The sequence below is a fragment of the Panulirus ornatus genome, chromosome 45 (assembly GCF_036320965.1).
Source record: "Panulirus ornatus isolate Po-2019 chromosome 45, ASM3632096v1, whole genome shotgun sequence".
In the NCBI taxonomy this organism is placed as follows: domain Eukaryota; kingdom Metazoa; phylum Arthropoda; class Malacostraca; order Decapoda; family Palinuridae; genus Panulirus; species Panulirus ornatus.
In genome coordinates, this window is record NC_092268.1 from 9135834 (window position 1) to 9162244 (window position 26411).

At 41.4% G+C, this 26411-nt stretch overlaps 1 protein-coding gene across 1 annotated transcript; it reads left to right on the forward strand.

Moving 5' to 3' along the window:
• Positions 1 to 717: 717 nt before the first annotated feature.
• Positions 718 to 22391, forward strand: LOC139762934 (UDP-glucose 4-epimerase-like). Its single transcript, XM_071688231.1, has 9 exons — positions 718 to 807; positions 8752 to 8961; positions 13051 to 13316; positions 14195 to 14308; positions 14616 to 14795; positions 15869 to 16049; positions 18179 to 18332; positions 20629 to 20759; positions 22125 to 22391. Exons 2-9 carry the CDS (start codon positions 8913 to 8915, stop codon positions 22172 to 22174), a joined length of 1125 nt encoding a protein of 374 aa, XP_071544332.1. The 5' UTR covers positions 718 to 807; positions 8752 to 8912; the 3' UTR covers positions 22175 to 22391.
• Positions 22392 to 26411: the final 4020 nt, after the last annotated feature.

Below are 26411 nucleotides of genomic sequence, written 5' to 3' on the forward strand. Positions count from 1 at the left end.
CACAGATGTGAGAGTCCTGGCCACAGATGTGAGAGTACTGGCCACAGATGTGAGAGCACTGGCCACAGATGTGAGAGTACTGGCCACAGATGTGAGAGTACTGGCCACAGATGTGAGAGTACTGGCCACAGATGTGAGAGTACTGGCCACAGATGACTAAAAGAAAATTCAAATTTCTTCCAAATTCAAACATTTCAAAATGGCGTCTGGGGGAGGGAGGGTCGAGTCTTCTGGAAGCCTCTCTCTCTCTCTCTCTCTCACTCTCTCCTCGCTCTCACCTCGCTCTCACCTCCGCCATTTTCTCTTGCCCACGTGGCCACTGGACACACCCCGGGCGGCGGGGGGGGGGGGGTATTTGTAGGGGGCGAGTAGCGGGCCTACGTCTTCGCGTTTTCTAATGGACAGCGTGTCACTTCCTCCTTCCCCCCCCCCCCCCTCCCCTCCCCCCCCCCCCCCTCGGTCAAATGTGCTGTGTTTAATTTCCGTCATTAACTTTCCTCAACGCGAACGACCCTGTTCCAACCAATCAGAGAGCCCTGTCGGCGTCGCCCCGGCTCTGATTGGTTGGCCAGCGACCGAGGCAAAAAAAAAAAGAAATGGGGGGGAATTTTCCTGTTAAAGGTCTTAAGCCTGAGCCAATCATATCGTGGGACGCAGCGGACGGAGGGTTCTCATTGGTCGGCGGGTTTGAGACACGTATACCGTTAACAGGCCAGTACGAAGGTGAGGTTAGGCACATTATGAACGAGCGCATCAGTGTTGACGACAGGCCCTGTACGACTGAACCACCACCTCGCTACCCTCCACGTAACTATCTTACACATTCTTGTGTTAAACGACCATTGTTGTCTAAACGGCCATTTGAGGGTCAAATGGCCATTCAAGGGTAAATGGTCATTTTGGGGTACATAGCCACGGTATATTTTATGTATATATACAAAATATACAAAGTCTTTAATCACCCCACCCCCACCCCCATGATAATTATGTGGTTCAGTCGTTAAGTACAATTTAAACTCAAACGTTAATTTAGATTTACTGTTGACCACGAAACCAAGTTGGTTGAATTCATAAAATTTTCGACCAGATTATTTTATTGAAATTCACGACCAACAAATTATAAAATTTAAATTTGTTAGAATATATATATATATATATATATATATATATATATATATATATATATATATATATATATATATATATATATATATATATTGTGTGATCGGGGCCTGAACATGCAGGAGGGTGAAAGGAGGGCAAGGAATAGAGTGAATTGGAGCGATGTGGTATACCGGGGTTGACGTGCTGTCAATGGATTGAATCAAGGCATGTGAAGCGTCTGGGGTAAACCATGGAAAGCTGTGTAGGTATGTATATTTGCGTGTGTGGACGTATGTATATACATGTGTATGGGGGGGGGGGTTGGGCCATTTCTTTCGTCTGTTTCCTTGCGCTACCTCGCAAACGCGGGAGACAGACAGCGACAAAAAAAAAAAAAAAAAAAAATATATATATATATATATATATATATATATATATATATATATATATATATATATATATATATGTTTGTGTATGTGTGTCTGTCTGTGTGTTGTGTGGATGTAAGCAAAAGGAGAAAAAAGGAGAGATAGGTAGTATGTTTGAGGAAAGGAACCTGGATGTTTTGGCTCTGAGTGAAACGAAGCTCAAGGGTAAAGGGGAAGAGTGGTTTGGGAATGTCTTGGGAGTAAAGTCAGGGGTTAGTGAGAGGACAAGAGTAAGGGAAGGAGTAGCACTACTCCTGAAACAGGAGTGGTGGGAGTTTGTGATAGAGTGTAAGAAAGTAAACTCTAGATTAATATGGGTAAAACTGAAAGTTGATGGAGAGAGATGGGTGATAATTGGTGCATATGCACCTGGGCATGAGAAGAAAGATCATGAGAGGCAAGTGTTTTGGGAGCAGCTGAGTGAGTGTGTTAGTAGTTTTCATGCACAAGACCGGGTTATAGTGATGGGTGATTTGAATGCAAAGGTGAGTAATGTGGCAGTTGAGGGAATAATTGGTATACACGGGGTGTTCAGTGTTGTAAATGGAAACGGTGAAGAACTTGTAGATTTATGTGCTGAAAAAGGACTGGTGATTGGAAATACCTGGTTTAAAAAGAGAGATATACATAAGTATACGTATGTAAGTAGGAGAGATGGCCAGAGAACGTTATTGGATTATGTGTTAATTGATAAGCGTGCGAAAGAGAGACTTTTGGATGTTAATGTGCTGAAAGGTGCAACCGGAGGAATGTCTGATCATTATCTTGTGGAGGCTAAGGTGAAGATTTGTATGGGTTTTCAGAAAAGAGGAGAGAATGTTGGGGTGGAGAGAGTGGTGAGAGTAAGTGAGCTTGGGAAGGAGACTTATGTGAGGAAGTACAAGGAGAGAGTGAGTACAGAATGGAAAAAGGTGAGAACAAAGGACGTAAGGGGAGTAGGGGAGGAATGGGATGTATTTAGGGAAGCAGTGATGGCTTGCGCAAAAGATGCTTGTGGCATGAGAAGCGTGGGAGGTGGGTTGATTAGAAAGGGTAGTGAGTGGTGGGATGAAGAAGTAAGATTATTAGTGAAAGAGAAGAGAAAGGCATTTGGACGATTTTTGCGGGAAATAATGCAAATGAGTGGGAGATGTATAGAAGAAAGAGGCAGGAGGTCAAGAGAAAGGTGCAAGAGGTGAAAAAAAGGCCAAATGAGAGTTGGGGTGAGAGAGTATCATCAAATCTTAGGGAGAATAAAAAGATGTTTTAGAAGGAGGTGAATAAAGTGCATAAGACAAGAGAGCAAATGGGAATATCAGTGAAGGGGGCTAATGGGGAGGTGATAACAAGTAGTGGTGATGTGAGAAGGAGATGGAGTGAGTATTTTGAAGTTTTGTTGAATGTGTTTGATGCTAAAGTGGCAGATATAGGGTGTTTTGGTCGAGGTGGTGTGCAAAGTGAGAGGGTTAGGGAAAATGATATTATGTCGACGTATGACCGAGCCTTCACAAAAACTGAAGGCAGCGATGAGATGTCGGAGAAAATATATATGACTCGTGGGGTCAAACAGGGCGACCCATTATCGCCGATGCTCTTTAACCTGGTGATTGACGAAGGAATCACTAGGGTAAAGGAGACCGACGTAGGGGTAAAGTTAGGCGACAAGACAGTATCAGCGCTGGCTTTTGCTGATGATTTGGTTCTGGTAGCGCAGACGCCCACTGGCCTCCAAAAGGCAATGGACGTCATGGCTGAGACCCTCGCGCGGGGGGTGGACTTCAAGTGAACCCAGGGAAATGTCGTACCCTCAGCATGGAGGTTGACGGCAAGCGGAAGACTTGGTACGTCAATAAAAATAGGACGTATCAAGTCTTGGGCAGCGCCGTCGGCTCCATGAGCGCTGTGGACGATTAGAAGTACCTCGGAATTCTTGTTGGGGCCGGGGGTCGCCGAAAGTCTTATGGGGCCTTGCTAGAAGAGGGGCTAAGAAACATCACCAGGGCCCCTCTCAAACCCCAACAACGGATTGCGCTGCTGGTTGAACATCTGATCCCCAAGCTCATGCATCGACTTGTGTTGGGGGAAATATATTAGACACAGTTAGCACGCATGGACAGGCAGGTGCGGGTGGCGGTTCGCCGCTGGCTCCGCCTAGCCCATGACTTGCCCTGCGCATTCTTCCACTCGACATCTGGAGATGGTGGGCTGGGTATACCAGACTTTGTCTCAACCGTCCGGCTCAACAAACAAGCGCGGTTCGAAAAACTTCTCACCTCGTCTGACCCAGTAATTCAGGCGGCTGTCCGGGAGTCTGCGGTCTTGAGCAAACTGCGGCGCTGGTCCGGACCCGCTTGCATTGCCGGTCGCCAGGCGGGAAGTAAGACCGAACGTCAGCACGTATGGCGTGCCAATCTAATCAGTACTGTTGACGGTGCGGCTCTCGCTCCATCTACCACTCTGCCTCAAGTGAGTAGATGGGTGAACAGCGGGAACCGTTTCCCCCACCCCTGCCAGGGCGTCCAGAGGCCGGCCCGAAATAAACGGCCTCTGTGACACCTGTCAGAAACCGGGTACGCTGGGACACATCGCTCAGATGTGCCCACGTACACACGGCGGTCGGGTTAAGAGACACGACAACATCTGTGCGTTTTTGGCTGGACGTCTGAGGCAAAGAGGTTTTCAGGTGTCCTGCGAGCCTCGCATTCCGATTGTGGGGTCCTTTAGAAAGCTGGACATCGTAGCTTCTAAAGGCACGGAGACCTACATAATTGACACCCAGGTCTCCGGGGTTCACTTCCCGCTTTCGGCTACACATACATACAAGTGCAGCTACTATGGTACCCCGGAGGTCTTACGAGGCGTACGGGAATACACAGGTAAAGACATCGTGCATGTTACCTCAGCTACGCTGAGTTGGCGAGGTGCATGGTGTCAAGAAAGCGTGAGTGGTGTCAGAGGGTTAGGGCTGACGTACCGGGACCTAGAGGTGTACAGCGTCAAAGCCCTAACCTGGACGCATACCCTTTACAGGATGTGGTCCCAGAGCACAGGTTAATAGTCAGAGCCTGCCTCAAACATCTGGTGTCGGCCCACCGGGCAGGCGTAAGGTCATCTCCCCCTTGTCGGCTTGGGGTGTGCGGGATTACTCTGTTCTCCCGTAGCCCCCACAGGGAGGTACCAGTTCCTGAGGGCGGGTTGTCGGGCGGGATGGTGGATGCCTAGGCAGGGCTGCCCATTGCTCCCGTGCGACGGCCGCACCGGAAGGTGAGCGGTGCTGGAAGGTCGCTGTGCCGAAGTCGGCAACCTAAGTCGTAACGGACCCAACAGAGTCCGAAACATCCTCTAACTGCCACCTCTAACTTATTTCGAACTCTGCTATCAGCATTCTGATCTACAATCTTCCTCTTACAGTATCCATACAGTTTTCCTATTAACAACTTCCTTCACTTTCAATACGTAGTGTTAGCCGACGAACCAACACCTTTGCACAGTACATAGATCTTCCCCATTGCACACTACTAATTGGCAAGATTGGAAAAAAAAAAAAAATAAACAGAGAAGAGGTAGTAAAAGCTTTGCGGAAGATGAAAGCCGGCAAGGCAGCGGATTTGGATGGTATTGCAGTGGAATTTATTAAAAAAGGGGGTGAATGTATTGTTGACTGATTGGTAAGGTTATTTAATGTATGTATGACTCATGGTGAGGTGCCTGAGGATTGGCGGAATGCGTGCATAGTGCCATTGTACAAAGGCAAAGGGGATAAGAGTGAGTGCTCAAATTACAGAGGTATAAGTTTGTTGAGTATTCCTGGTAAATTATATGGGAGGGTATTGATTGAGAGGGTGAAGGCATGTACAGAGCATCAGATTGGGGAAGAGCAGTGTGGTTTCAGAAGTGGTAGAGGATGTGTGGATCAGGTGTTTGCTTTGAAGAATGTATGTGAGAAATACTTAGAAAAGCAAATGGATTTGTATGTAGCATTTATGGATCTGGAGAAGGCATATGATAGAGCTGATAGAGATGCTCTGTGGAAGGTATTAAGAATATATTGTGTGGGAGGCAAGTTGTTAGAAGTGAAAAACTTTTATCGAGGATGTAAGGCATGTGTACGTGTAGGAAGAGAGGAAAGTGATTGGTTCTCAGTTAATGTAGGTTTGCGGCAGGGGTGCGTGATGTCTCCATAGTTGTTTGATTTGTTTATGGATGGGGTTGTTAGGGAAGTGAATGCAAGAGTTTTGGAGAGAGGGACAAGTATCCAGTCTGTTGTGGATGAGAGAGTTTGGGAAATGAGTCAGTTGCTGTTCGCTGATGATACAGCGCTGGTGGCTGATTCATGTGAGAAACTGCAGAAGCTGGTGACTGAGTTTGGTAAAGTGTGTGAAAAAAGAAAGCTGAGAGTAAATGTGAATAAGGGCAAGGTTATTAGGTACAGTAGGGTTGAGTGACAAGTCAATTGGGAGGTAGGTTTAAATGGAGAAAAACTGGAGGAAGTGAAGTGTTTTAGATATCTGGGAGTGGATTTGACAGCGGATGGAACCGTGGAAGCGGAAGTGAGTCATACGGGTGGGGGAAGGGGCGAAAGTTCTGGGAGCCTTGAAGAATGTGTGGAAGTCGAGAACATTATCTTGGAAAGCAAAAATAGGTATGTTTGAAGGAATAGTGGTTCCAACAATGTTATATGGTTGCGAGGCGTGGGCTATGGATAGGGTTGTGCGGAGGAGGGTGGATGTGCTGGAAATGAGATATTTAAGGATAATATGTGGTGTGAGGTGGTTTGATCGAGTAAGTAATGATAGGGTAAGAGAGATGTGTGGTAATAAAAAGAGTGTGGTTAAGAGAGCAGAAGAGGGTGTTTTAAAATGGTTTGGTCACATGGAGAGAATGAGTGAGGAAAGATTGACCAAGAGGATATATGTGTCAGATGTGGAGGGAACGAGAAGTGGGAGACAATATTGGAGGCGGAAGGATGGAGTGAAAAAGATTTTGAGTGATCGGGGCTTGAACATGCAAGAGGGTGAAAGACGTGCAAGGAATAGAGTGAATTGGAACGATGTGGTATACCGGGGTCGTGCTGTCAATGGATTGAACCAGGGCATGTGAAGCGTCTGGGGTAAACCATGGAAGGTTTTGTCGGGCCTGGATGTGGAAAGGGAGCTGTGGTTTCGATGCATTATACCTGACAGCTAGAGACTGAGTGTAAACGAATGTGGTCTTTGTTGTCTTTTCCTAGCGCTACCTCGCGCGCATGCGGAGGGAGGTGGTTGTCATTTCATGTGTGGCGGGGTGACGACGGAAAATGAATAAAGGCAGACAGTATGAATAATGTACATGTACATCACCACCACCCATCACCACCCATCACCACCACCACCACCCATCACCACCACCACCACCCATCACCACCCATCACCACCCATCACCACCACCACCACCCATCACCACCCATCACCACCACCACCACCCATCACCACCACCACCACCCATCACCACCCATCACCACCACCACCACCCATCACCACAACCACCACCCATCACCACCCATCACCACCACCACCACCCATCACCATCCATCACCACCACCACCACCCATCACCACCCATCACCACCACCACCACCCATCACCACCCATCACCACCATCACCACCCATCACCACCACCACCACCCATCACCACCACCACCACCCATCACCACCCATCACCACCACCACCACCCATCACCACCACCACCACCCATCACCACCCATCACCACCACCAATCACCACCCATCACCACCCATCACCACCACCACCACCCATCACCACCCACCCAAATGTACTTACAAGTGCACTTGTGTGTATAATGATACACATCCTGTGGTCAACACTGTCACCCCAGTGTGTATATAATGATACACATCCTGTGGTCAACACTGTCACCCCAGTGTGTATATAATGATACACATCCTGTGGTCAACACTGTCACCCCAGTGTGTATATAATGATACACATCCTGTGGTCAACACTGTCACCCCAGTGTGTATATAATGATACACATCCTGTGGTCAACACTGTCACCCCAGTGTGTGTATAATGATACACATCCTGTGGTCACTACTGTCACCCCAGTGTGTATATAATGATACACATCTTGTGGTCAACACTGTGTGTGTATATAATGATACACATCCTGTGGTCAACACTGTGTGTGTATATAATGATACATATCCTGTGGTCAACACTGTGTGTGTATATATAATGATACACATCCTGTGGTCAACACTGTCACCCCAGTGTGTGTATAATGATACACATCCTGTGGTCAACACTGTGTGTGTATATAATGATACATATCCTGTGGTCAACACTGTGTGTGTGTATATAATGATACACATCCTGTGGTCAACACTGTGTGTGTATATATAATGATACACATCCTGTGGTCAACACTGTGTGTGTATATAATGATACACATCATGTGGTCAACACTGTGTGTGTATATAATGATACACATCATGTGGTCACACTGTTGTGTTACAACACTGTGTCGTGTGTATATAATGATACATATCCTGTGGTCAACACTGTGTGTGTGTATATAATGATACACATCCTGTGGTCAACACTGTGTGTGTATATAATGATAGACATCCTGTGGTCAACACTGTGTGTGTATATAATGATACACATCCTGTGGTCAACACTGTGTGTGTATATAATGATACACATCCTGTGGTCAACACTGTGTGTGTATATAATGATACATATCCTGTGGTCAACACTGTGTGTGTATATAATGATACACATCCTGTGGTCAACACTGTGTGTGTATATAATGATACATATCCTGTGGTCAACACTGTGTGTGTATATAATGATACACATCCTGTGGTCAACACTGTGTGTGTGTATATAATGATACACATCCTGTGGTCAACACTGTGTGTGTATATAATGATACACATCCTGTGGTCAACACTGTGTGTGTATATATAATGATACACATCCTGTGGTCAACACTGTGTGTGTATATAATGATACACATCCTGTGGTCAACACTGTGTGTGTGTATATAATGATACACATCCTGTGGTCAACACTGTGTGTGTATATATAATGATACACATCCTGTGGTCAACACTGTGTGTGTATATAATGATACACATCCTGTGGTCAACACTGTGTGTGTGTATATAATGATACACATCCTGTGGTCAACACTGTGTGTGTATATATATAATTTCACAATCATTTTCCTGAACAGGTTCACATCCCTGGAGGCCAAGAGAGGTATTGACCCAAGAGACTGAAGACAGAGAAGAATTCATGAATAAATAATAATAACAACAACGTCTAACAACCTACAGGAAAGCTAACGATTATATAGAACTACCTGTTCATAACCACACCCCCCCCCCCCCCAAGATGGCGCCGACGCCCAATGAACTACCTTGTCAGAAGACAACACTAACAGGTCAGTGTGTGTTAACCAGGAGATGATACGTCACACACACACACACACACACACACACACATACACATACATACATATACACACATACACACACACACACACACACACATACACACATACATACACACACATACATACACACATACATATACACACATACACATACATACATACACACATACATACACACATACATATACACACATACACACACACACACACATACATACACACACATACACACACACACACATACACACATACACACGCACACACACACACACACACACGCGCGCGCGCGCACACATACAGACACACACACACACACACGCGCGCGCGCACACACATACGCACACATACACACACGCACACATACACACACGCACACATACACACACGCATACACGTACACTTTGAAATATGAACGCATGTGATTTCGATGAAATTATTCAAAGCAGGAAACGCTTCGCTAAAATGTATATAGAATGTATATGACAAGTTCATGGTACGTCAAAACATAATAATGAAAACACATTAACGTGAAATAAATATCGATAAATTATGAAAACTCTATTATCGAGTCATATAAACATACTATAGACATGCAAGACAGATCAGAAGGTTACAAATTATATATATTCTAATGAATGTAATGAACAATTATCTCTACAACACTAATTAATGACAAGAGAATTGCATTAATCGTTTTATAATGACAGACCAAAACATGGCAATCCTCTTCCTTCTTCACGACATAATACTTGAATATTGTTTGACATGAAATATATACATCCCATTATCCATCTACTTTACCTGATAGAAAACGAGATGAGGGCGGGCATATGTTTCGTAGCCAATTACGTAACAAGACATGCAATCGCTTGTTAGCCATAGAAAATAAACTTTTGATAACTGAATGACGCGTTTATCAACAGACAAGGTTGTAGGGGAGGTTGTGAATATAACTAAACAGACTTGTGGTTAATGTAATTAACATATACATTCCTCACAAATATGAATTTCAACTCTGGACATCTATTTAAAGGTCGAGTTTTATATAAACATTTCCATGGCCTAAATTTTCATACAGTAACACTGTTCAGTTATTTGTACGTCATATAAACGGGATATATATATATATATATATATATATATATATATATATATATATATATATATATATATATATATATATATATATCCATCCACATGGTGGATATAGACACTTTCTATATGGATATATACACTTTCTATATGGACATAGACACTTTCTATATGGATATAGACACTTTCTATATGGATATAGACACTTTCTATATGGATATAGACACTTTCTATATGGATATAGACTTTCTATATGGATATAGGCACTTTCTATATGGATATAGACACTTTCTATATGGATATAGACACTTTCTATATGGATATAGACACTTTCTATATGGATATAGACACTTTCTATATGGATATAGACACTTTCTATATGGATATAGACACTTTCTATATGGATATAGACACTTTCTACATCATAAACCACAAGAATCTGTACCGTATGACGTCACTAACCTTGTGTTCGTAGACGGGCGGATGTGATCCATTCGTACATCTGGCGGTTTGATGGCGTTCACTTACATGTGGGTTGAGCACAAGTAAGACCGACATTGCCTCACTCTTAGACCAATTGTGTCGCAAGACGTTAACCATGACGTAACCATCGGTCCAACTGGCAAATGGCCACTGTAAACAATGTCGTTCCAATCTCATTATGGGAATTGCCAGACATCACCTTCACCCTCACTGGTGGTAACATCTTCCTCTTCTTCCTCTTTCATTTTCCTTTCTCTTCTACATTTTCGTGTAAACTACGTCATTCTCACACTCTTAAACGTCCCGTACAGCGATGTTTTCCACCAATTACGTGGCCGCTACGCTGGTTGACCCTGGCGGTGAAAACATGAATTAATGTGAGCCAGGTCAGAACCCAACCCGCATGTCAGTTCCTAATATTTAAACCCTACACGGTCGACGTTTCACACACACACACACACACACACACACACATATATATATATATATATATATATATATATATATATATATATATATATATATATATATATATATAGGGGAGGCAGAATACTTCCCACGTATTCCCTGCGTGTCGTAGAAGGCGACTAAAAGGGGAGGGAGCGGGGGGCTGGAAATCCTCCCCTCTCGTTTTTTTTTTTAATTTTCCAAAAGAAGGAACAGGGAAGGGGGCCAAGTGAGGATATTCCCTCAAAGGCCCAGTTCTCTGTTCTTAACGCTACCTCGCTAATGCGGGAAATAGCGAATAGTTTGAAAGAAAGAATATATATATATATATATATATATATATATATATATATATATATATATATATATATATATATATGGGATATCAGCATTTAATGGTATAATGGCACAAAGGACTTTCACACTTGTAATCACTTGCTATATCACTTGTAATTACTTGCTATATCACTTGTAATCACTTGCTATATCACTTGTAATCACTTGCTATATTACTTGTAATCACTTGCTATATCTCTTGTAATCACTTGCTATATCACTTGTAATCACTTGCTATATTACTTGTAATCACTTGCTATATCACTTGTAATCACTTGCTATATCACTTGTAATCACTTGCTATATCACTTGTAATCACTTGCTATATCACTTGTAATCACTTGCTATATCACTTGTAATCACTTGCTATATCACTTGTAATCACTTGCTATATCACTTGTAATCACTTGCTATATCACTTGTAGTCACTTGCTATATCACTTGTAATCACTTGTAATCACTTGTAATCATTTTGATAAGTGTCAAAGGCTACAGTCAATGATAAAGTCACCATGAGAGCCCAGGCTGAGGTGAAACATAGAGGATGGAAGATTGCACGTTGGCTCAAGTGGCAAACAAGACTTTTAAATGGTTAGGTCTTGGTTGTTAGGAAGATTGCAAGGTGGCTCAAGTGGCAAACAAGCCTTTTAAATGGTTAGGTCTTGGTTGTTAGGGAAGATGTTACAACTCTACAGTTCCAACACTTAGTGATGAAGGGGAAGGATCGGGTGGTGATAAGTGTAAAGAGAAACAAAAACATAGACGATAGTTTGAAACTTTAGCTACGTAGGGAAAGAAATGGAGATCATTGTGGCCCATTAATGACATGTCCACTCCTACATGGTAGTCATGTGACTCACTGGCTTACAAATTATTACATTAACTAATGTGAGGGCCACTCAAACGACCATGACTGGAGATAACGACTATAGTGGTAATGAACACAACAAGTCTTACAATAAGGTTGTACTAACGAATGGAAGACATCAAACGTGGCAGACTCTACATTAGCGGTAAAGTCTGCCACATTATCAACATGGAGAATGTAAAGGTATGATATGAAATACAAATGGATTGCAGAAGGCATAATATGTTATACATATCAATGATACATTAACATACGTGGTCTACGAAAGCAATTCTTGACACAATTATTGATTGTTTCATCCAAAATCATTAGTGAAACTATGGTACCACTTGAACCATACCTAACTATGGTACTACTTGAACCATACCTAACTATGGTACTACTTGAACCATACCTAACTATGGTACTACTTGAACCATACCTAACTATGGTACCACTTGAACCATACCTAACTATGGTACCACTTGAACCATACCTAACTATGGTACCACTTGAACCATACCTAACTATGGTACCACTTGAACCATACCTAACTACCCAACTGCCTCCAGGTCAATACAACTTCTTACTTCATATGCTTCGTATATTGCCTCTAACTACATACACTTTACTTAGTCCCAACTGATCATCATTTCTCCATCACATATATGCTAACCTTACAATATTATCCTCATACACCTTCAGTTTCTCTCATGTTCTCTATAATACTTCCAATTCCTTCATTGTGCCTTCTAATGTACTAGTTTTCCATACTGTATCTAGTCATATATACACAACTCCTTTACTTCTTGTTATAAATTATTGTAATCACGGTAAAAAGGTCTTTCCCCCATCTCCCATTTTCTTCCCAGATATGAGGACAAGCAAAGTGGCAGACGTGGAAGTGGTCCTGGTAACAGGTGGTGCGGGGTTTGTGGGTTCGCATACCATCATCGAACTGTTGAATGTGGGTTACCAGGTGGTGGTAGTTGACAACTGCCTCACCTCCAAACCTCCACGTAAAGGAGAGACATTACCAGCAGTGTTGAGGAGAGTGCAAGACATCACAGGGATGAACCTTGACTTCCATATGGTGTCACTCTTGGATCGTCAGGCTTTAAGGAAGGTGTTTCTGCTGGTCAGTGTTTCGCAAAGTTCATTACCTGCTTCATTAACCATCAAACTATTCCTAGATTTTGTCTTTAATGATGACTATACATTTCTGTAGCATTTCCTGAACCTTTTTACAAAGAGGAGGATAAAATTTGGTGGATGCAATACACTTCACAAATAGGATGCATAACGATTAACAGCATAATCCTCTCTCCTGCTGAGTTAAGGATAAAACGAGCAAGACAGGTTGTTAGCAAGTGTCTCCATACCCTGATGTACAGTGAGTGGTATTCATCTGTGATACATGGGGAAAAGTTCACAGTGAGTCTTTGACACTGACCTATACATGTGTCTAAGTGCCAACAATCTTCATGTTACATTAAGATCTTGCTCTTCTTACTAAAATGTTTACTAACAGTTAAGAAAAACTACTGTAAATACTACAAAACTAATTTACATTGATATTTCAGTGCTCTTTACCATACCATTATATGACTTACTTATACTGATGGAAAATAAAAATGGGTTTTTAGTTTTACATAATTTAAATTTTGCTATTGACAGAGGAAAGTGTTGGCTTTCTAATTGTCATACATTAAGAAGGCATTTCCATCTGAATCAGTCATGGAAAGACTTTTATAAATGGCTTTGTGTATGTCTCATCGCATGAATCCGTGTGTTGCTATTCATCAAAATCATTTCGCATTTAGGTCGAAGGTACTTGGACAGATTCACTCGTGTGTATGTATCACCATGTGGTAAGTGTGACTGTGTATCACCATGTGGTAAGTGTGACTGTGTATCACCATGTGGTAAGTGTGACTGTGTATCACCATGTGGTAAGTGTGTGGTAAAACCTTCATTTTCCATCTTCTCACTGAAGCTTCCCCTCCTCACACACAGTACAAAGTGGATGTGGTGATTCACTTTGCTGCCCTCAAGGCTGTGGGGGAGTCTGTGAAGCGACCTCTTGACTACTACCACAATAACCTAACTGGAACCATCACCCTTCTTCAGGTACGTCTTGTGAAGGTACATTGTCATCCAGATGGCCTTAGATCACATTATGTATCTCAGTAGAACATTTTGAGTGAAAGTTAGTTTTTTATTATTTGTCACCCAAGACATTTCTGCACTCAGTTTTCTATGTGTGAATAGCTTATTTTTATTTTCATACTTTATTATCTTCGTCTGTTTTATTCTAGATGATGAAATAAACTTACATTTATATGTAAAATCCTCTTTTTCCACAAGTTTTCAACATGAATTTTTTGTTTATAATATTTGCATTTCTTGTGTCATTGTGTTCTCCTGCCTCTACCAGGTCATGAGTGAGGTAGGCTGTAAACGACTCGTGTTTTCATCATCTTCTACTGTGTACGGGTCCGCCCAGTACTTCCCTACGGATGAGGAACATGGCACAGGTGTGGGCATTACCAACCCGTATGGCAGGAGCAAGTACGTTTGTGAGCAGATCATGAAGGACCTCACGGTGGCAGACAAGGTAACCCAGATAGTGAAGATGTGGGTGGTTGTGCGCAGCCTTGCCAACATGTGGGTGGTTGTGCGCAGCCTTGCCAACATGTGGGTGGTTGTGCGCAGCCGTGCGAACATGTGGGTGGTTGTGCGCAGCCGTGCGAACATGTGGGTGGTTGTGCGCATCCTTGCCAACATGTGGGTGGTTGTGCGCATCCTTGCCAACATATGGGTGGTTGTGCGCATCCTTGCCAACATGTGGGTGGTTGTGCGCAGCCTTGCCAACATGTGGGTGGTTGTGCGCAGCCGTGCGAACATGTGGGTGGTTGTGCGCAGCCGTGCGAACATGTGGGTGGTTGTGCGCATCCTTGCCAACATGTGGGTGGTTGTGCGCAGCCTTGCCAACATGTGGGTGGTTGTGCGCAGCCTTGCCAACATGTGGGGGGTTGTGCGCATCCTTGCCAACATGTGGGTGGTTGTGCGCAGCCTTGCCAACATGTGGGGGGTTGTGCGCAGCCTTGCCAACATGTGGGTGGTTGTGCGCAGCCTTGCCAACATGTGGGTGGTTGTGCGCAGCTCTCAACCGCTGGGATTGTCTCTATACCTACGTAAACAAGGTATAGTTTGTACCAACTCTCATCTGCCATGACTAATTCTTGGATAATCTCAAACATTCTCACAATTTCTCAAAGATCCTTGGTGAACATCCATGCGTTGATGGTCACCTCACCCTCTGTCTCAACATGCAAGTGGACTTGTAAGTTTGTAATGTGTGAGTGTGTAGGTCGACACATACATTCATGAACAGTCTTTGTATTATGTAGGACATTAATGGCCAGGTTTGTAATTCATCTTGAGGGATGGCCTTTGGTTCACTCTATACTTGAGAGACATTCAGGTAGACCTGAAGTCCATGTAGACAGTTGATCTTGGGGTCTAGTTGTACCTTGAAGGATGTGTGTTCAAAGTCTTCCAGTCCGTCTTAGAAACATTTCTCTGGATCATATAAACTCATTTTCCACCCCAAAAAAGATTTAAGAGGTTAGGTTGATCCTGGATGTGTGTGTATTGATCCTTGACGACGTGGCTCGTCTCCTACAGGAATGGAGAGTGGTGCTGTTACGCTACTTCAACCCGGTGGGAGCTCACGAGTCGGGTCTAATTGGAGACGATCCGCTGGGCGTGCCAGTTAACCTGATGCCTTACTTGGCCCAGTGCGCCGTCGGCAGAAGGGACGTAGTCCATGTCTTCGGGGGTGACTGGGACACCCCGGATGGAACATGTTAGTCTCAAGATGTTTCTGTATCTTAAAAAAAAGATTTGGACATTTGACATTCTTCAACTACACTTTGGTCAACTCTTAAGAGATGTTTTTAAACTGATCTATTTCAGTGACGTATATATCATGAACATCAAGAATTGGAGAAGCTTTTTATATCATGAAGATTCGGTTATATGGCGTGTTGATACATCTCAGTAATTAGTTAATCATTGTTAATTAACTTTAAACGAACGAGCATAGGATAGCAAAGCACCATTGATCCGACTCATCTGAGACATACACAAAGTGGCTCACGCTGCACTTGTGCTTCACTGGACGCTACAGTTGTATAATACAACAGGGAGGGAGGTAAACAAATCAAGTCCCCAGCTTCCATAACTTCCGACATTAAAGTACTGAATAATTTGTCTAACTACTGAACAACACGGTCACCCATTTTCTTCAGAGCCGTAAATGCAGTCGTGTCCACTACCGATGCTGGGACACATTCCGTCTTCTGCAAGGTTTTCATTACCTTATCTCGTTTCACCAGAGCAGCAGCTAGAACTTCCTTCACACACCACTCTGTCACAAACATACATGCCATCCTCCTGTCATATGACACAATCATCAGTCCATCACAATCCATCCCTCTTTGTTTTGGTCATTTTGGTTGCTTGTCACCAGTTCCCCCATTTTCTCCTCCTCTCTTCTCTTTTTCATTAGCCATTTAACTTCATCCTGCCACTCTCTTTCTCATATGTTCCACATGGCACACACTTCTACACATGTTTACAATGTTCGAATGAATATCTTCCACTCTCGTTAAACTGACTGACACACCTTGCCACTCTCCACTCTCTCTCTCTTGGTATCTCTCTACATGCGCCTCTTTTCCAAGCTCACTCATTTTCACTACTTCTTTCATTCATTATTCTTTTTGTTTTATAAAAACAATCCGCTCCAGTCTCTCACTCTCGCCCTAACCAAGCAATGATCCAACTCACCCCAGCTACTCCTCCAACCACAATCGTAACCTACAATTTCTCCTTCGCCAACCTTTGCGTGACCTCACTCATCTCTACCACATGACCTCCTTAACCACACACACTTACTCATCATTGGGTAATCATACATCATAATCTACTACATTCTTCCCTTCTGTTTACAATGAGATTTGATAGTTAAACGTCTCATGGAACAGGGACGGAAGCTTGTTCCCTCCTGTACTATCACATTCTAAACTTAGAAATGGAAGAAGCTAAACGAGGACTTTTTCTCCAAGGGTCAGTCATCTGCTTGTGTGGTATCTCGCTGTGAGAAGCAAACTGGTATGAAAATGATAAAAATCCTGCACAAATATGATTGTAACTGAGGTAGTTATAAAATTACTGGCTCTCATTTCCCATTACTAAACCACAACTTACTGATGTTTTCTTTTTCACGTTCGGGTTGCATCTGTAAGTCATTGTATGAAAGTAAATGACATGTAAACTAGTCATCCTAGAAGTGAAGTTAGAGAGATATATTTCTTTTCAATATGTATGTTATGAAATCATACATATTATTTTCATTGATTATTCTGGATATTCTTTTCTTATAGTTACGGAAAGGATTATCTACAGCCCAGAACAGGACATCATGAGTGAATTTTTGAGAATCAAATATATCACAAATGCAGTTTTCTTAAGTTTAAATAATGACAATAAAGAAACTATTTATAATGTTCATATTCTCAAAGATGATTCTCTAAATTCAGCCCTATGATATGTGCAAAGCTTCTCCAATATACTTAGGAAGATAGAATCATTTTCAATACCTTCCACCTACTTTTTGCAAGAATTAAAGGACTCTGCCAAATGGAAAATAATGTAAAAATCATCATTACGTTAAACAAAGAAAAACTAAATAATATAAGCAATAAGCAACCTAGTGCCTCACAATCAAGAGAATTTTATAGGATTTATGCTCAAGACAAGAAAGCCTCATCCATTTCTTCAAGTTCATGAAAGAAAAAATTGCTAACAAAAGGAAGAGTAACATTGTTTTACCTTGCACTGCTCTTGTGCTGCTCTTGAAGGAGAACCGAGCCACACGAAGTATGATAATGCATGATATTAATCTTGTGTTTCTTCCTCATTTTGGTGTAGGTGTGCGGGACTACATGCACGTGGTGGATCTGGCTAAGGGCCACAATGCTGCATTGGCCAAGGTCTCAGACAAGAAGTTTACAGGAGCCAAGGCCTACAACCTGGGTCGAGGCAAGGGCATCTCTGTGTTAGAGATGATATCTGCCTTCAGCAAGTGAGTGATGGAAGACGACTCTGTCTGTTTGTGAAACCAATGTTTCGTTTCTTTGTCTGTCACTTTGTTCATGTTTGTCTTTGTCTTCTTTCTTCATCTCTGATTCTAATGTCTTTTCCACAAGGAATGCAAGAATCCACATCTCATTTGTATTTCACTCTTTCCCTTTATTTCTCGTTTTCTGTTTCTGTCTTTTCCTGATCGTTTTATCGTTTGCATTTGGTGTTCATAGTTCCACCCGGGTCAGTCAGGTCACAAGATCACGTTTCACTGGGTCAGTGCAATGACCCCAGACCTCTCACTGGGTCAGTGCAATGATTCCATGACCTCTCACTGGGTCAGTGCAATGACCCCAGACCTCTCACTGGGTCAGTGCAATGACCCCAGACCTCTCACTGGGTCAGTGCAATAACTCCATGACCTCTCACTGGGTCAGTGCAATGACCCCAGACCTCTCACTGGGTCAGTGCAATGACCCCCTCGCTATGAGCCGTTTATGAAGAACGTTTTCATTTCTTGAAATATTGTTCAGATAATCTTCGTCTACAATCAGCAACAAGATACAAGGCAAGAGACGAGTGTTACAATTACGGAAATTGAATATGACTTGGGAAAGACAATGGCAAAGACCATAAGGCCGTCTGAAATGGCGAGACATGTAACTAATAATATGAAAGACAATGATATGAGGTTGCTTACAGCTGAGAGACATTTAAGAGGGTAAGTATTTTGAATTCAAAGTTGGGCTCAAGGTAAAAGTCGCTAGAAAATGTCTTGGTACATCCTTGATTTGACATACAGGAAGAGGGGGGGGGTTGTCTATCAATCCCAATTGTACAATAAATATGGATGGTTTATTATGATGAATTAAAAAAGGTGTAATAATGACAATATCTTATGATAAAAAAACCATACCAACATAAAATGAATATTGTAAATCATTGTAAATAATATAATTCAAAATTGTTCTTACTTACCAGCTGTGTTGATAGATGAATTTATATAGCCACTGATGGATAGTGATGACCCAGAATAACTTTCATTGTAAGTCTGCTCAGTGACTTCTTCTTAGTACAGTAATGTATGATGTGAATAATTCATCATGTTCACGTCTGAGGAATTAAAGGAAAAGTACAAAGAACAAGTTCATTGTCAAGGATGGTGAAAATATTTTCATTATCATCTGGAATACTTGTTCATTATTTCGTAAGCTCCAGTCATGAGCAAATGTCTTAACTAAAGCCTAACCAAAAATGAAACATTAAAAGAACAAAAAAAAAAAAAATCACGAAGAAATTAAGAAGAATAAACTGACAATGTGAACAGCAGGAGAGATACACAACTTTACATGTAACAGGTGTCAAGATTGACATGTGAATCAACGTTGCTGAGGCGAACAATTTTGGGAAAGCAATTTGCATGACCTGATCATAGTTTACAAGCATTATAGACACTTGTCAAGAACAAGTTGAAAATATATGTTTTAGGAAAAATCTTATACATGATGACTGATAGGATATCTACAGGGGACAGAAATCTGTTTGTTAGATACAGACTACACTTCAACGGTAAGTGTGTAGCTCACCTTGGTAAAGTCCTGGTAGCTGTGTCAACATTCTGTAATTAGAAAAATGGATTTGAAGTAAACAAATTAAACTGAAATCTGTGAAACCTACTTCAGTAGGAAAAAATATGGCGGGACATAAAGAACTGTGTCAAATTAGATCAGTCAAGTAAACACCCTGCTTGAGGATTGAGGAAAATAATGAAATGAACCAAAAACTTGAGTAGGATGCAAAGAATGAGTTAACACAACAAAAGTGAAAATGAAAATTACTGCATTTTGTAAATATGACATAAATGACATATACTAATATAAACAAGTTACATGCAAGGTCACTCACTGATAAACACAAAATAATACATTTCTGTCACAAATATAAAACCATAATGTTGTACCTGGAGTAAGTTTGAATTGAATTTCTTTTGTGTGCCCATGTGATTACCATGTCTTTCCTCCTGTGTGTGTATATGTGCATATACACACCCTTCCCCCACACCAAACCAGGTGTGTGTGTGTGTGTGTGTGTGCCAAAGGTTTTAATCATTAACTAAAGTATCCATCAAACCATTCTCATAATGAGATGTACAGAAGGGATAAAGTAAGGAAAGAACGGGAGATCATGATGTGCCCCAGCCACTATGACCCTGTGGCTTCTGACTATTGTACCATTTCTCTCATTGTACCATTTCTCTCATTGTACCATTTCTCTCATTGTACCATTCCTCTCCCCAGAGCATGTGGGAAGGAGATACCATACAAGATTGTGGGCAGACGCAGAGGAGATGTGCGCCGGACAACCTGTTCAGGAACTTTGGCTGAAAAGGAATTGAGCTGGAAGTCTTCACGCACCGTGGACGATATGTGTAAGTGTGTGGTGACGGTGTCTTGTGGACGATATGTGTAAGTGTGTGGTGACGGTGTCTTGTGGACGATATGTGTAAGTGTGTGGTCACGGTGTCTTGTGGACGATATGTGTAAGTGTGTGGTCACGGTGTCTTGTGGACGATATGTGTAAGTGTTTGGTCACGGTGTCTTGTGGACGATATGTGTAAGTGTTTGGTCACGGTGTCTTGTGGACGATATGTGTAAGTGTGTGGTGACGGTGTCTTGTGGACGATATGTGTAAGTGTGTGGTGACGGTGTCTTGTGGACGATATGTGTAAGTGTTTGGTCACGGTGTCTTGTGGACGATATGTGTAAGTGTGTGGTGACGGTGTCTTGTGGACGATATGTGTAAGTGTTTGGTCACGGTGTCTTGTGGACGATATGTGTAAGTGTGTGGTCACGGTGTCTTGTGGACGATATGTGTAAGTGTGTGGTGACGGTGTCTTGTGGACGATATGTGTAAGTGTGTGGTCACGGTGTCTTGTGGACGATATGTGTAAGTGTTTGGTCACGGTGTCTTGTGGACGATATGTGTAAGTGTGTGGTCACGGTGTCTTGTGGACGATATGTGTAAGTGTGTGGTCACGGTGTCTTGTGGACGATATGTGTAAGTGTGTGGTGACGGTGTCTTGTGGTTTGTTTGCATGTCTTGCACCTGACTTTTCTCTCCTTCTCATGTACATGTTCCTGAAACCATCTCACTCTCCTTCAGTGATAACAGAACCTTACCTAAGGTGACTTTCCACCTGTAGTCCTACCATACACAGGCAAACTCCACTATCACCAACTTACATAACGAAATACACATACATATATGGCATGGTCATCCCGTTTTCTGTATCAGTGAGGTAACACCAGGAACAAAGGAAGAAAAGCCACCTTTGCTCACATCTCTTCTCCAGCCATCATGGTTTCTGTGTATCACACATTACACACAGAGAATGGATGGGAACCCACATGCCCTTTTTGTGGCAGTTCCTGGCACTAACTCACTCAGGCAGAAAACGGTAATCAAACATGGAAAATAATATCAAAAATAATAACAATAACTGGAAGTATCAGACTCCGTCTAAGAGAAAGGTAACAACATGATTGAGAAGTTCCTTTAGACGAAGCTATATCATTCTCAGTATATGAAAAGGAGTCCCCCTTACCCTGCTGTTGTGTGGAGTGCAACCTTGACATTGGAAGACTCCCGTAAAAGAAATCTCAGGGTTATACAATAGCAAAATGATGATGTATATATATAAATTGTGGATGTTTATTGAAGCTAATTTTCTTGACACCGATAACACAGTTAGGACCCGACCTTAATCATGGATAATTGCTTCTCATACTTGCAGGCAGAGATGTATGGCGGTGGCAGAGCAAGAACCCGAATGGTTATGAATAAACCGAACAACCGGTACAAGAAGAACAACAGGAACCACTCTGACGGCACAATCTTACTCGTTCTATCTCCTGGGTTGGTAATTGCATTACCTGATAATAACAGTGGTATATGTAGTTGGTGATAATAGAATTAGTGGCATTAGTATTGGCTCGGTCTACAACTGCAACATATCCTGTCATAAAATCTTGCTTGACAATAAAATGGTGCTTTAGCATAACCTCGCCTTCAAATGACTTACTATCTTCTCCTGGAACTAGAAAATAACATGATGAAGACACTTATTACATTACTGAAACTTAACATTCTAGAGAATATTATCGAGCAATCAAATAGCATCTAATTAACAAATCAATTACAACTTATCCATTTCTTTAAGGCTAACTACTTCTCCCACTATAATGAGATGATGGTAGTGAACATATGAACACTGCCATCACCTGCAGACATCCAATCCTTAATTGTCAATTATACTAAAATCACAGCAAGCAATTAGACCCCACACACCATTTCCCCCCGCCCCAACACCACCAAAAAAAGGCGTTATTTATCCTTGGAATAATTATATTGTATGATGTAACTAACAGGATCAACTTCTTACAAGAAAACTTGTAAGATTTCCATCAACATGATGAGTTTGGTAATGAAGTTTAAGCTCTTAAAGAAATGAGGAGACTGCAAGGTAATAAAATACCTTTGCCTAATGTGACAGTATCAAAACTATATTATCTCTCCAATCTCATCATAGATACCATAAATAATGATGAAGAATATACACACACACACACATATATACATACACACACACACACACACACATATATATATATATATATATATATATATATATATATATATATATATATATTGTTCCACATGCAATTGAGTAACTAATTTTGAGCAGATGTTTGACATCTGGTTCGAAGTGAACACAATCTCGAGGAGTAAGGATAGAGTAAAGTGTGTTAAGTACACAAGAATACTTTATTGTTATAAACTTGACGTACAACAACAACATACCATATAAAAATAACAACAACAGTTAACATGCTTTCGTTGCCGCCTTTTGGGACTCCGACAGAAAAAATATTATTGGAACACTGACATGGATGACATCTCAGTTTTATATCAATATAGTCTTAAGAAAAAAAAAATCAATAGATATAATCAACATTTGTATATATTCTTATATAATTGCCTTATTTTCTGTAACTTGCAGACAAGATTACTGATAAAAGTGTAAAAGAAGCAAAGTATGTCATATTAAGTGTTCGATATCTTCTCAAATTGTGTAAGTCATCATGAATAGGTAATTATGATCAAATATTTTGCATACATTATCAGCTGTGTCTTGACTAAAGTTCAGAAGTTAGTGGACAGAAATCAAGCAATTGAAATATTGCTTTCTAAAATCTCTCACTTCATAAGGTTTTCTGAAATTGAATGCAAGCCTTCAGGTCAAACTAATAATTGTTTGTCCAATCCATGAAATATTTTGGTAAATTTGGGGATAACAGAAATAATACTTGCCACGTATTCCCTACATGTTGTAAAAGGTGACTAAAAGGGGGAGGGAGCGGGGGGCTGGAAATCCTCCCCTCCAGTTTATATTTTTCCAAAAGAAGGAACAGAGAAGGTGGCCAAGTGAGGATATCCCCTCTTAGGCTCAGTCCTTTGTTCTTAACGCTACCTCACTGATGCGGGAAATGAATATGATATATTTCATATATATATATATATATATATATATATATATATATATATATATATATATATATATATATATATATATATATGCTTGCCTTCATTCATTCCTGGTGCTACCACGCCCCACAGGAAACATCGCTACCCCCTGCTTCAGCGAGGTAGCGCCAGGACACCTGACAACAAAGGCCACATTCGTTCACACTCAGTCTCTAGCTGTCATGTATAATGCACCGAAACCACAGCTCCCTTTCCACATTCAGGCCCCACACAACTTTCCATGGTTTACCCCAGACGCTTCACATGCCCTGGTTCAATCCACTGACAGCACGTCAATCCCAGTATACCACATCGTTCCAATTCACTCTATTCCTTGCACGTCTTTCACCCTCCTGCATGTTCAGGCGCCGATCACTCAAAATCTTTTTCACTCCATCTTCCCCCTCCAATTTAGTCTAATGCTTCTCCTTGTTCCCTCCACCTTTGAAACACAATACATACACAGAGACATCAAATGACACAATAGTTGTATCCCCAAATATGTTCACAAAAATCAAATAATGTAAGTAATGGAAATTAGGAGGTTCTGTATTGAATAATATTCCAGTGAAAAACTACAGCATACATGTACCAGGAAATATATAAAATACTAACTATTCATACTGCATATAAATAGGAACAGAAAATAAACTTTGAATCCTGGTGCATTCTTCTCTTTGTGGATAATGTACATCCTTGAAGGTATTCTCTTCCCAGATAATCCAGTCTCGTCATGAAAACATCTGCTCAGGAGAAGAACTGCCTTCCATCATGACAGAAGCAATGACTTGAGCAGGAAGCAGCTTCATCAGTTATCGTAGTCAGGTAATTGTAGCGTGACCCAAAGTTTGCCAAACAACCATGACTTGCTTGAAGTATCATTGCTGCTTCTTCTTCCACTACCAAGACATCATGTGTACTCTGGCCCTCTGCTTGTATCACAGGTATGATGATGGAAACATATTCGTGAGTTTGGACTTCCATCTAGGTGCTGAACAATCATTTCATTCTTTCCACAGTTGAGCTTCGGGGATACAGGCTCTTAGATGCACTTATTAATGTTACATTTTTCACACTTTCCTTGATCTTTTCTGCACTATCATAAGTAGTACATAAAAGTAGATTTACTAAGTGTAAGTGCACACTTAAACATGATTTGGTGCCATGACGGGAAAGTCAGAACATGTGTACTATACAATAAACTACAGCACAAAATACTGTAGCATCCTGTGACTATAAAATGTATACGCTCCATCCATATACGCTATACGCACCGTCGATATACGCAATTCTCGCATGGCGCTGAAAACGCCACTCCACCATGCAACCAACCCGCTGATCATTATATAAGTCCAAATCTAAGAACACATAAACTAAAAGGTCCCTGTGTGTGTGTGTGTGTGTATATATATATATATATATATATATATATATATATATATATATATATATATATATATATATGTATATATATATATATATATATATATATATATATATATATATATATATATATATATATATATATATATATATGCATATATATATATATATATATATATATATATATATATATATATATATATATATATATATATATATATATATATATGTCAGTTCCTTGCCAGCCACAAAGGTTCCTGGAAGACAGTGTGTGGCAAAACTGGTTAGCAAGGTACAGGTCCTATAAGAAATGGCTGGTTATAGGTATTACACCTTTGAGATACATATAAAAAGTCCTATAATGAATGCTTTAGGGTTTCGATTAAAAAAAAACAACACATTCATTATTTAAAAGTAAACAGAAAGTAATCTACAAAACTGGTAAATAAGGATTACCATACATCACCTTGATGGTGTACCTTAGGTCACTTCTGTCTCTTCCTAGCAACAGTTCTTGGTTAGGTCACTTCTGTCTCTTCCTAGCAACAGTTCTTGGTTAGGTCACTTCTGTCTCTTCCTAGCAACAGTTCTTGGTTAGGTCACTTCTGTCTCTTCCTAGCAACAGTTCTTGGTTAGGTCACTTCTGTCTCTTCCTAGCAACAGTTCTTGGTTAGGTCACTTCTGTCTCTTCCTAGCAACAGTTCTTGGTTAGGTCACTTCTGTCTCTTCCTAGCAACAGTTCTTGGTTAGGTCACTTCTGTCTCTTCCTAGCAACAGTTCTTGGTTAGGTCACTTCTGTCTCTTCCTAGCAACAGTTCTTGGTTAGGTCACTTCTGTCTCTTCCTAGCAACAGTTCTTGGTTAGGTCACTTCTGTCTCTTCCTAGCAACAGTTCTTGGTTAGGTCACTTCTGTCTCTTCCAGGCAACAGTTCTTGGTTAGGTCACTTCTGTCTCTTCCTAGCAACAGTTCTTGGTTAGGTCACTTCTGTCTCTTCCTAGCAACAGTTCTTGGTTAGGTCACTTCTGTCTCTTCCTAGCAACAGTTCTTGGTTAGGTCACTTCTGTCTCTTCCTAGCAACAGTTCTTGGTTAGGTCACTTCTGTCTCTTCCTAGC